This window comes from Pseudorasbora parva, chromosome 1 (genome assembly GCF_024679245.1).
Source record: "Pseudorasbora parva isolate DD20220531a chromosome 1, ASM2467924v1, whole genome shotgun sequence".
In the NCBI taxonomy this organism is placed as follows: Eukaryota; Metazoa; Chordata; class Actinopteri; order Cypriniformes; family Gobionidae; genus Pseudorasbora; species Pseudorasbora parva.
Window position 1 is genome coordinate 58,009,816 of NC_090172.1, and position 12,888 is coordinate 58,022,703.

The 12,888-nt window shown below is 40.1% G+C and overlaps 1 protein-coding gene across 1 annotated transcript in view; it reads left to right on the forward strand.

The window, feature by feature from the left end:
• efnb3b (ephrin-B3b) overlaps positions 1-12,888 on the forward strand; it is a 115,599-nt gene that overhangs the window by 91,618 nt on the left and 11,093 nt on the right. The window contains exons 3-4 of the mRNA XM_067446596.1: positions 11,566-11,658; positions 12,819-12,887. Coding sequence (XP_067302697.1) covers positions 11,566-11,658; positions 12,819-12,887 — 162 coding nt within the window. The remainder of the gene's footprint in view (positions 1-11,565; positions 11,659-12,818; position 12,888) is intronic.

The window sequence follows — 12,888 nt, forward strand, 5'->3', positions numbered from 1 at the left end:
CAGGGCATGATGGAGAAAAATAAACCTTGGGAGAAACCATACATTTACATTTACATTTAATCATTTAGCAGACGCTTTTATCCAAAGCAACTTACAAAAAAGGGGAGAGCAATAGAAGCAACGAAACAAACAAGGCCAACAACCTGTAAGAGCTGTAAGAAGTCTCAATTAATTAGCACAGTACACAATGTTTTTTTTTTGGGGGGGGGGGGGCAGACAAACAAAAATTAATGGATAGTTAAGTTCTATTCTGTATTGGTCAAATGCAATTGGAAGAGATGTGTCTTAAGATGTTTTTTAAAAATGGCTACAGACTCGGCAGCACGAATTGAGATCGGCAGATCATTCCACCAGGTGGGAACGGTCCAGGAAAATGTCCGTGAGAGCGATTTCATGCCTCTTTGGGATGGAACCACGAGGCGCCGCTCACTCGCAGAACGCAAGCTTCTGGAGGGTGTGTAAGTCTGAACAAGTGAGTTTAGGTATATTGGTGCAGAGCCAGTGGTTGTTTTGTAGGCGAGAACTAGTAGAAACCAGACTCAGTCGGGGTGCCAGTTCTCCTCTGGCCTATTAACACACTGTGTATGATTATTATTCTGGCAACCTTACAGGTCAAAAATCATATTAGATCGGAATATTCAAAATTTCAGGGTATCACGCAAGCGAACATGCGAATATTTGGTCCTCAAAGTTGACATGTTAGAGAAGCAGGAAAAATGGGCAAGCGTAAGGATATGTGCAAGTTTGACAAGAGACAAAATGTGATGGCTAGACGACTGGGTCAGAGCATCTCCAAAGTTATCGGTCTGCAGTGGTCAGTATCTATCAAAAGTGCTCCAAGGAAGGAACAGTGGAGAACCGACCACAGGGTCATGGGCGGCCAAGGCTCATTGATGCACTTGGGGAGCGAAGGCTGGCCTGTGTGGTCCGATCAAACAGAAGAGCTACTGGAGCTCAAATTGCTCAAGAGGGTAATGCTGGTTCTGATAGAAAGGTGTCAGAATACACAGTGCATCTCAGTTTGTTGTGTATGGGTCTGCATAGTTTGAGGTGTTGACTTGGCCTCCAAATTCCCCAGATCTCAATCCAATCGAGCATCTGTGAGATGTCCTGAACAAACAAGCCTGATCCATGGAGGCCCCACCTTGCAAATTACAGGACTTAAAGGATCTACTGCTAACATCTTGGTGCCAGATACCACAGCACACCTTCAGGGGTCTAGTGGAGTCCATGCCTCGACGGGTCAGGGCTGTTTGGGCAGCAAAAGGGGGACCAACACCATATTAGGTCCTAATGTTATGCCTGATCGATGTGCGTTTGAAGCAGAAACTGATTCTTCAGAGTGAATTAAACAGGCTCATCTACATGTCGATGTATCAGACTGGTAATGGGTTATGTGTCGCTCTTTACAACATCGGACACTAATGGTAATTGAACAGCTAATAATGCGTCACTAATATTACACAATCTACGCTCCAGTTCGCAATCTCAGAGTCAGATCTTTTCCTTCTTTCTGTGATTCTTTTGTACATGTTTTATATTCGTTTTTAAATTTGTATATAGGATCAAAGCTCGCCACCGCACCAAGCGTTCTCTGTCACCTCTTCACGTTTAATCTGTTTGGTATTTTATGTAATGCATTTAGAGGCTTTATGAGCGTTGATGGTGTTGATATTCATACAGTAGATCTCACAGCTGATTTACAGTCCAGCAGATTTTACAGGATTAGAGCTGTCTGATCTCATTACATGAGCCCCCAAATGCTTTATTTGTTTACACGCTTATTTATAGACTCAAATCAACCTTATCTAGAGAAAAGGATGAGGGATTTTCAGATCTCCCGCTCTCTCTCTCTCTCTCTCTCTCTGTGACCTCTGGCCTCGTAAGCTGCTTTCTTCTCTTGGACACTTGCTCCGCTGGAGTTTTTATTTGTGTTGTGTGTTTACTCGTACAGGCTGATGGGCTGGCAGCTGGAGCAGTATTAGAGATGGACTGGTTAGGAGGTCAGACGGGTTAAACTCTCTCTAGTGGTTCATAAGCCTGCCTGGCGGGCCTCCAGTACCAGCCTTCTCTCAGTACTCGACCAGCGGGGCCTTTAACCTCACTCACACCCGCTCCGACACACTACAGCGTCCATTTACAGTGCGGGAAAGTATGCACAGCCTGTGTGTGCGCTGTTGTGTACGCTTTGGATTCAGCTTTGGCACTGTAGGAGTGTGTATGAGAGGATGTGTGTATGAGGCCCTTGCGTGTCTGTGCTCTGGAGAAGCTGGCAGCCCTGTGCCGCCCCAGGGGCCGATCGAGAGAGGAATGACCGTAATCTGTCTGGATGGGTAGAAACGTGAATAACTGGCCACGGATGAAAATGTCATTGAGCATACAGGAAAGATCATGCAGGGCTGTTGCTAATGGGGTCAAAGGTGGGAATAATTCAGAGCCCACAGCAATGTATTCAATGGATTTTATGTCGAAATATGAGCAATAATGCAAGTTTGGTGTTTGGTAAAGTACCTCTTTACCTCTGGTATTAAGATGCGTTTTGGTTGATCGGATCACAAGTGGACGAGGAAGATACATTCCCGTTTACACCTGGTGTTTTAATCAACCCAGGCGCATTGGAAATACGTGACTCTGCCTACATTTTTGCAACATCCGAGATAGTACCTCCAGGTACGTTTACCTGCACTTTTTGGGTGAAACGTCCACCGGAGGCGCTATAAGTTGTAATATTTTTTCTTCATTCCCAGACTGATCTCATGAAATGGCGTATTTATGACACGCCAATTCGTATGGCATTTTGGCGTGCTATAAAGAAGCTTAATCGTTTTTTAGCGTGTTTATCAGCGCCGCTTCATTCTATCCCCTTACACTGCCCCTACCCCTAAACCGACACACACCACACACACAGCACCTAAACCTACCAATCACAAGAAACATTCTGTATTTTTACATTTTCAAAAAAACTATTTAGCATGTTTATAAATCCATTTACCTGTGGACACACACATATATTCAGACACATTTTGAACGCGTAACTCAAACTCTTCCCTAAACCTACCCATTTGTGTATTATAAAAGACAGGATATACGACTGCAGGCACAATTTATTCAGAAAGTACAAATATCCCAAGTGTTCTGAGGCCAAACGATTGATTTGTGTGAAGAAAATCCCCAAAAGCGATCAGTAACGTCGAGTCCATCCGCCAAAGATTAATAATACATTTCAAATATTGCCGCCGGAAGAAACGTCAGGTCAGCTTTGACAGCATTGGCTGTCGTGTGTCTCGTGACCAATTGCGTCATTACGTCAGCTTTGATTGTAAAATGCCATTGGCTCTCGTGTGCCTCGTGACCGATCGCGTCATTCAACTTGTGTGTATCATTTGAATCAGAAATATGAATGAACGAGTGCGTGTGTGTTCTGTTCGCAAAGGGGCGCGATCATCATTTCAACGGCTAAAACATTAAGATCAACTCTGTTCTTCACATGAAGATATCGTATGACTTCAGAAGACTTGGAATGCAACATGAGTTAATACTTTTATATAGTTTTTTGGTCAGTTTTTGCAATAAATACTCGTGACTGTACATTTATTTGCCTGTTATGTGTTTTATATTGTTGAGAGTTGGTAGGTTTAGGGTAGGAGGGGAGTTAGTGGCTCCAAAATATAAAATTAGGCTATAAATATTCATTCTGTGAGATCAGGTTGGCGCGTGTATGTTTACGCGAAGTCATGTTGCGCATCTGGAACGGAGAAAAAATATAAGCGCCTCCGGTGGACGTTTCACCCAAAAAGTGCAGGTAAACGTACCTGGAGGTACATATTTTGGGTGTTGCAAAAATGTAGGCAGAGTCACGTATTTCCAATGCGCCTGGGTTGGTTTTAATCCGGATCTTTTGCCTACTTTTAACCACTTCTGTCCTGGTTTCTTTTAGGTGGGTGCGGGTAGATGTGTGTTTTTTCAGATCTTTCGGTCTAATAGACGAAATAAGCTCACACAATTTACATATGAACACGCTCTCGGAGTGGACGGAAAAACATACGGAGAGATCAGCTTTCCTTTCTGCTCTGACAGACTCAAGATTATTGGCAAGATTTGACAAATCCCGTTTGGCTGGCGATTCCCATAATGTTCACACATTAGGTCAGAAGCGGAGAGTAGGCGTCTTCTGTCTGTTTGAATGCATTCGATCACATAAGCATTTACTCTATGAAGGAAATCCAGTCTAATGTGTTTTCGACTACCTCTGGAAGTGGTCGAAAGTGGACAAGCTCGAAATGTTTCAGACCTCGTTCACACCTGTATTTAGCGTCGTCTACTTGTGATCCGATCGACCAAAACGCATCTTAACAGCAGCTGTAAACGAGGCCTTAATATTGATTACCACAAAATGAAAGCCACTAAAACGAATCCTATTACAAACATTTCTGTTAATTAAAATGATGCTTAAATCAAATCAATTATAAATATTAGTTGGAAAAACTGAAACTAAATGAAAATAAGTTGAAGCACTTCAATTATCTAGATATAAATCAAAACTGAAATAAAAATAAATTAAACCTATATAGCAATATAAAGAAAAATTGATAAAAGCACGTAATGAAATTACTAAAAATGTAACGAAAATTAACATGAAAAGTATATATATTTATAAAAGCTAATTAAAATACTTACTATATTTTTAAATAAAAAATATTTTTGTGGAAACCTTGCTAATACATTGTTTTAAAGATTATTTTATGAATGAAAATTTAAAAAAGAGCATTTATTTTAAATAAATATTTTTTGTAAAAAATGTAAAAGTGTTATCTGTTACTTTTGATGTGTCCTTGTTGAATAAAAGTTGAAAAAAAATATTCTGCTTTCAGAAAAAATAAACTGGCCAGAATGCTTTTAAATCCTCAAAAATGACCAATGGTGTGTTTTTTTTTTTTTTAATTTGTGGTAATGCTGTCGATTGAGCTGAACTTGTATTGTACCGGGAACATTCCTTAAAATATTTGACTCACAGTGAGCTTTGTATGAAGCATTTTTAATATTTCAATCCTTTGTCTCCCAAGAGAAATACTCAGTTTTGTAATACTCCAATATTAATGGGATCAGAAAATTACATTAGAGCACATGCATTGTTCTTACATTTTGTTGGGAAAAAAGAAGGCTCGGCTCAATATGCAGTCAAGGGGCCCCGAATTCCCTGCTACGGCCCTGCCTGTGTGTGTGTGTGTGTGTGTGTGTGTGTGTGTGGGGAGTAGATTATATATACACTCTCATATGTCATTTATGTTTTGAACATGTTTGCTTTTGACAACTGTATTCTAGTGTTACTGTGTGTGTGTGTGTGTGTGATCATCTGGGACATTATGAGCTGCAATTATGCACCATTGCCAAGACTGTCAGTGTGATATACTCGTACCTACCTCAAGAGGCTCCTTAATCTGTCCTGCTCACACACACACACACACACAGACACACACACACACACACACACACACACACACACACACACACACACACACACACACACACACACAATCTGATGTTAGCCTGTAGGCTTTCAAATGCGCTTCTTTATCATACACTCACACAGAGCTATTTATAATGACATGGCGGTCTTGTCAGACACGTCAGGGTGAAAGTCGTCCACAGCGAACGTGGTCTCTTGTGCCTCTTCTGTGAATGTCATAAGCTGACCAATCAGAACGCAGACTGCTCCGCTCAGAAACATTAAGGAAACATTAAGAGAAGTGCCATCAAAATCTGCATCCATTTCGACATCAGCAGCCATTTTCCCTCTTAAATTGATGTTGTTTTGGTGGATAACAGCATAAATTGTGCCTCGCAAGAACATTGCGGCGTTTCTCCTGCTTTTAAAGTTAATGGGAAACATTATGATTTCGTGCCGGCGGTGAGTCTTACGTGGCACCTTTTTGTGTGTGATTTCTACCGTCCCTCTCTCCTTTAGCTGTCAGCACTCTCCTAATTGCTTATGAGGGCTTCGTTAATGGCTTAAATCAACCATACCAATGTGTTGCTTGTGATTTATTGAGTCTTATTTAGTTTCAGGAAATATGAAGTGTGAGCCAAAGGTGGAAATAGTTGGCTGAGGACGGCAGTGCAAATCTCTCTTGGTTTAGTACTGTACTGAAAACACACACACACACACACACACACACACACACACACACACACACACACACACACACACACACACACACACACACACACACACACACACAGTATTTCACACTGATCGAGTTCTAACTTCATGTTTTGCAGCTCAATAATGGATGTGTTTTGAGATCCGGGTGTTTTTAATGGGATATCGGGGGTTATTTACTGCTCACTGTTTATGGACAGCATCTGTGAAATTTTGCTGATTGCCTGGAACATTAATTTTGACCCGTTCCTCATTCTGTAACGAGGAGGAAACATGCTTCAGTCTGTTTATATACGTGTAGTTTGAATGAAAGCGGTCGAGAGGGTTAAAAACTGAAGAAATGCAAAGCTTGTATTTTTATTAAAGGGATAGTTTGCCCAAAAATGGAAATTGAGAATCAATTACTAACATCCATGTTGTTCCAAACCCTGCGGTTTTATTGTCTGCAGTCCAGAAAAGCAGATGTTCACACCGCTCGTTTCCATACAGTGAAAGTCAATATGGATTTTGAACTTGTAAAGCTCCAAAAAGCCTTCACAAGCCGTACAATAGCGTTGTGTGTGGGGAAAAGATCTTTATTTAAGCATTGATTGAAAATCACATTAGTGTGATTTAAACATTTGCATATTCAAAATTGTTTCAAGACACATCATAATCAATCAGTGATGTCAAAGCTGTTGTGATACATCTTGATGCGCCATATTTCAATATACATGAATATTAATGAGATTTTAAAGGTGTCCTTTTAGAATAATTCATACACTGTTATTAATATTTTGGGTAACACTTTAGGGTTGTTTTTTAGCATGGATTTTACTATTATTGGCTGTTTATTAGTACTTATAAAGCACATATAAAAGCTGTAATATGACAGATTTTTGCAGTAAAATATCCAAAACCAATATATATATATATATATATATATATATATATTTATTTTATATATGTTATATATTTTGTTCAGTTGAGTACTTAAAATATTCCAAATGTTTCCAACTATTTGTAAATTGTGAGAAAATTGCTATTAACCAAGGAGCCGGGTCGTCTGAGGGAGTCGCCTGTTAATGGCGTCGTATCTGCGTTACTCTCGGTTTCTGGTTTTATTCTGTAGAAGTGCTTTACTCTTTACTCTTAGCAGTGTGAACGAGTGTCACAGCACCCGCTGAGCAAACAGCGTACAGAGTAACGTCAGAACATCATTTTAAACACACTTGAATTTATCTAATGTGATAAACGGAGCTGCGTTACCTCATAATCATTACCAGAAAAGCGGAAATTGCGCCGGCGACTGTGTCCCGTCATAATAAAAGTCCCGCTGCTCGCGAGGCGTGTGTTTGTGTAACAATCGCTCCAGCGGCCTTGCTCAGCTCCTCAAAACTCAGTCCTGCTCTGCTTCACACTACAGTTACGTTAATAAATTAATCACATCCATGAACATGATTTCTGCCCGAGTCCTATCCCGAATCTTCTCCACCGGCTGTGAGGTTAGCGTCATCTAGCTATGCCTTTGTTTTTTTGAATGGACGGATGGAAAAGTTACATACTGCACCTTTAATGCCTTATTCTGCATGATATTCTACATCCCATAATCCCACCAATACCTAAATTTAACCTTACTAACTATTAATAAACAGTAATTAGGAGTTTATTGAAGCAAAACCTGCAGTTAATGGTGAAAATTGGACAGTAATCTAAAGTGACCATATTTTGCCTTAACTTTTTTATTTTCAGTTTTCATTTTATTTACTATTTATACTTATAATTATTCAAATGATTTATTTGATTTACTTTGCCTATTAAGTTTGTTTTTCATCTAACGTTTTTATTTTACGTCAGCTTTATTTAACACTGGATTTGCTGCAAATAGCGAATTAAAATGTTATGTATTTCACACACACACAAAAACCCTACGGATTCAGAAGACTTAAACATAGTCACATGAAGCACTATTATGATGCTGATATGGTGGTTTTTGGAGCTTGATGCGTGGTCACATTTAATTTCACTGCATGAGCAAGAGCTGCGTGAACACAGGCGTTCATTTATGGGGTTTAAAATGGTTGTCTATGGTAATCAACAGGTTAGAAATATTCCAGAATATTCCTTTAGCTCGTAGAATTTGAATATTTATGATGATTTGCACTCTGCCATGAAAAATATATCTAACATGCATGCATCGTTCATCAAAACACACACACACACACACACACACACACACACACACACACACACACACACACACACACACACACACACACACACACACACACACACAAATGTGCTTCCACAATAACAGCCGTGGGATAACGCCCACACATAACACACACGTCTGACTGACTTGCGCTTTATCACCATCATTAGTGCGACAAGAGGCATCCCAGAACCCCTTTACATAAACACATGCGTGGGAGATGTACACACACACACACACACACACACACACAAACAAAGAGCCTCCTCGGCTGCATTTGTTCCTTGTTTTGTTCAGTGAATCGCTCTTCTGGCCTTTACACTTCATTCTTTTATCAGTTCTTCTGTCTTGGATCTTTGTGACACGCAGCGGCTGCTGTCTTTACACAGATGTTTTACTCTTATCACGGAGAAATACACACACTGATGTGAATAAAACACACGTAGTCATTAAGAACAAAAGACTGCGATGTTTCTTCATGACTTCTGCCCTTCGCTTCGTTCTGTTCTTGGTGTTCCTCTGGCACTCCGTCCTCCATTCCTCCTCATCCCGCCATCACTGCTGATCATTGTCTCAATTACTCATCCTGTCTTTACTTTATTCTTTCCTTCTCCCTCTCTCGTCCTCGTATTTCCATCAGCCTCTCTCATCCCATTTTTACCTCTTTATCTCTCTACCTCTTTGTTTCTCTCTCTCTCTCCGTGTTCCTAAAAGGAGAGCCAAAGGTTCAAACAGTATCAGTCTTGTTTGTCTTTTGTTTGTCCCCTTTTTCTTTCTTTCTGCTCTAAGATCTTTCAGTACCTCCGCTTACAGGGAAAAGCCACATTCATAAGTGTCATAAGACTCCCTCTTTCTCTTTCCACTCTTTCATACACTTTCTTTTCTGTCGTCCGCTCACACATTTGGTCTTTCCATCACCTCCTATCATCTCTGTTCTCAATCACATCAGCAACAGCTTGTCACAGACCATCAGTGTCTCTCTCTCTCTCTCTCTCTCTCTCTCTCTCTCTCTCTCTCTCTCTCTCTCTCTCTCTCTCCGTCCCTCCCTCCCTCCCTCCATCTTACTCAATATCTCAGAATATCTAGATGTTTTAGGGATACATTTAACCTTGTCCTTGACCGTCCCGCTATCTATCTATCTATCTATCTATCTATCTATCTATCTATCTATCTATCTATCTATCTATCTATCTATCTATCTATCTATCTATCTATCTATCTATCTATCTATCTATCTATCTATCTATCTATCTATCTATCTATCTATCTATCTATCTATCTATCATTCTGTCTATCACTGTATCATTCAATCTTTCTATTGTTTTTCATAACCCTCTGCAAACACACTCTGCGTTCCCTCTGTGAGGATGAGAGAGAGAGATGAAGGTGTGAAGGTCTCTTTTTTCACACCCTTCATGGGTCATTTGGTAGGAATGTTATTTTTCTGGCCAGCTTTTTTTATTTCCTTCAGAAACAGACAATTGTTTAAAAAGTCCACTTGAGACTGACAGAGAGCGCTATATTTAAAATAAATGAAGGAATCAGAATCAGGAGACACTAAAATATTGTACACGTGAAGGACAGAGATGTGTCTGTCCTCCATTTCATTTCTCTCTCTCACTTCATTCCTCAGTAAATAAGATCTGGCACTCTCACTTACATCAGGTCATTATTTCTCTCTCTTTCTTTCTCTGTCTCTCTCTCTCTCATTTAAGACGGCCAATCCTTATTACCAAGGACAAGCTGTCCTGTCCTGTCTTTGGCCCGTGCCTCCGGCCCACATGTAACCAGCCGTCGGCCTCTCTTAGCTCACTTCAGCCCACATGAACATCCACCTGTAGCCCACTTCACATCAGGAGCGGCCATCGCTGGCCCACTTAGGTCCATGAAGCTCACCAATATCATTTCTCAAGATCCTGTCAGCATAAGAGGAAGTGAAATGAGTCCTGGACTGAGCGAGTATGTGTGTGTGTGTGTGTGTGTGTGTGTGTGTGTGTGTGTGTGTGTGTGTGTGTGTGTGTGTGTGTGTGTGTGTGTGTGTGTGTGTGTGTGTGTGTGTGTGTGTGTGTGTGTGTGTGTGTGTGTGTGTGAGTGATGGATGCAGTTTGAGGCATTTTAGGATGTTAAATGACCTCCTCTGGGACCGGAAATTAGGCCTCATTAGAGCAGCACCATGATGCAGAGTGACATTTGTATGTGTTCATCCACACTAGATCAAATATCTGAGCAGAATGACTGTGTGTCAGTGGGAACTATTATTGCTACAGTATCAGATCTGTGTCTTTTTGTAGCATGCAGTGTGTATGCTATGTACATTGGGTACATTTTCTGTATGCATAAAATACCCAGATGACAATTTGATGAAAATGTGCTTTGTACAACCGGAGGACACCGCCTTGAGCTTCTAGATGAAGTGTGCTATGCCGCCATCACAAGTACAGTTCTCTCAGATATCACAATAGATGGCCAAATAAAGCTTTGGAGGGGCAAAAAAATCAGAAAATATTTTCAGCCCTGCTATTATTAACATCTATCTTGACTTATCACTTGATACCACATTTTTACACAAACCTGGGTTAAGAATAACATTTTAAACTCATTCAATGTGGAAGTGTCAGTTCAGACTGAAAAAATCCTATTCTTAAAAATTATTTTCCTGTTCACTGTAAAAAAACATTTACTGCCTTAAATTTTTAAGTAAAGTTTAGTTGGATGTTTAAGTAATTTCAACTTGAGTTAAAAATGAGTTAAATCTGATATGAAAAAAGTTGAAAATTGCTGAACTTATTTTGATGATATTTTGAACATATCATAACTTTTTGATCATGCAGTGTTGAAACAAGATAAATGTGCACGAGAAACAACATCGCATAAGCGTAATACAAGCGAATATTTCTGCTTGGGCAGATTTTTAAAACAATTATTTCAAGTAAAAAACCAGTGAAAAAAACTGCCTTTGCAGAAAGACAAAAATACACTAGTAAAGAGATACAAAAATAGACTTATATTCAAGATGCAACCTATGAAAACAAAGCTTTATATGTTATGCAGTGTTGCATTCTGAATATACTTTTTATATACGTCTTATATTTTTAGTTTAATAAATGTCATAAATGACTAAATAAAAACAGATTGAAGTCATTTTTGAATTGCTGTTGATTAGTTGCTGTGTGTATGATATAAAAATAATAAAATCCCTTGTTTTCTTTCACAGCTACATCAGACGGGACGCGTCAGGGGCTGGAGAGCATGAGAGGAGGAGTTTGTGCTACACAGGGCATGAAGGTGGTGCTGAAAGTGGGACAGAGTGAGTAACAAACACACACACACACACACACACACTCTCGGGAGCGTATCAGCAGACAAAGCCAGAGGACTGGTCGCCTGAAACAGTTACGGATGCTGGATTTGCAGAAACTTAGGCTCAGTAAAGCGTTTCTCTCAGTGGCACAGATGACCACGCTCGTGACCAATAGTTGTTGTTTACAGGCAAACACAAACTCTGTCGCGCCCTTGTTAGTTTTCATTATTAAACTCAGGAACACAGCGGTAAGTGAATCCCAACAGACTGTGGACACAACTCCCTGAGCCGTAACAGTACAACACACACACACACTTGTGTCTGTTTAGTTGTGTGTTTAGAGTTATTTATCAGTCATGCCTATCACACTACACTGTTGAATGAAAGAGGATTCAACACAGCTATTTAACATTCAGTTTTATTTCTTTTTTTCTGTCTCCATCTTTGGCTATAAATTAGACCCCCCCCCCCCCCACCACCACCACCACCCGCACCTTACCTTAAAAATCCCTTTCTACTTCTCTTTTTCACTCTCGCTCTCTCACTGTAGTTGTTATCTGCTTCGTGGCTGAAAGGTCACGTCTGTTTTGTTTGTCATCTAAATAAAAGCCGTTTCGGTTGGAGATATCTGATGAGATGTGCCTGCACACACACAGACTGTCATGGCATTTTGACAAGTGTGACAGCTCAGAGATGACTGTGTGTATGTCTATGTTTGTGTGTGTGTGTTTGTGTGAAATGTCTGTCTGCTGTCTAAAGTGTTTGTAACCTCAGTGGTAGCCCCTCAACAGCAGCACAATGGTGTGAAACATCTTAGAGGGACCATATTCAGCACTTTTGCTTTTTATTATCTTCCCTAAAGTTGTAATTTAGGTTTACAGGAGCTCCTGCACCCTTTCTGCTACCTTCTAGTCATTCTTGCTACTGTAGCTTTAAGACTTATGCAAATGGCCTTCTTGATGATTGGTTAACATGAAACAGTGAATTAATGTCAACTTGCTCAGTATTAGAGCAGTCACATTTTTTTTAAAATATTTTTAAAAAGCCTCATTGAGGCTGTATTTATTTGATCCAAAATACAGCAAACATGGTAATAGTGTGAAATGTTATTACCATCTTTAAATCATTATTATTACTAAACTCTTTCTGAATTTGCTTGTCCATAGGTCCATATGGTCTGCCGGCCAAATCTCCCAAACCTGACCCCGCGGGCCGCATCAACAACCCAAATCCAGG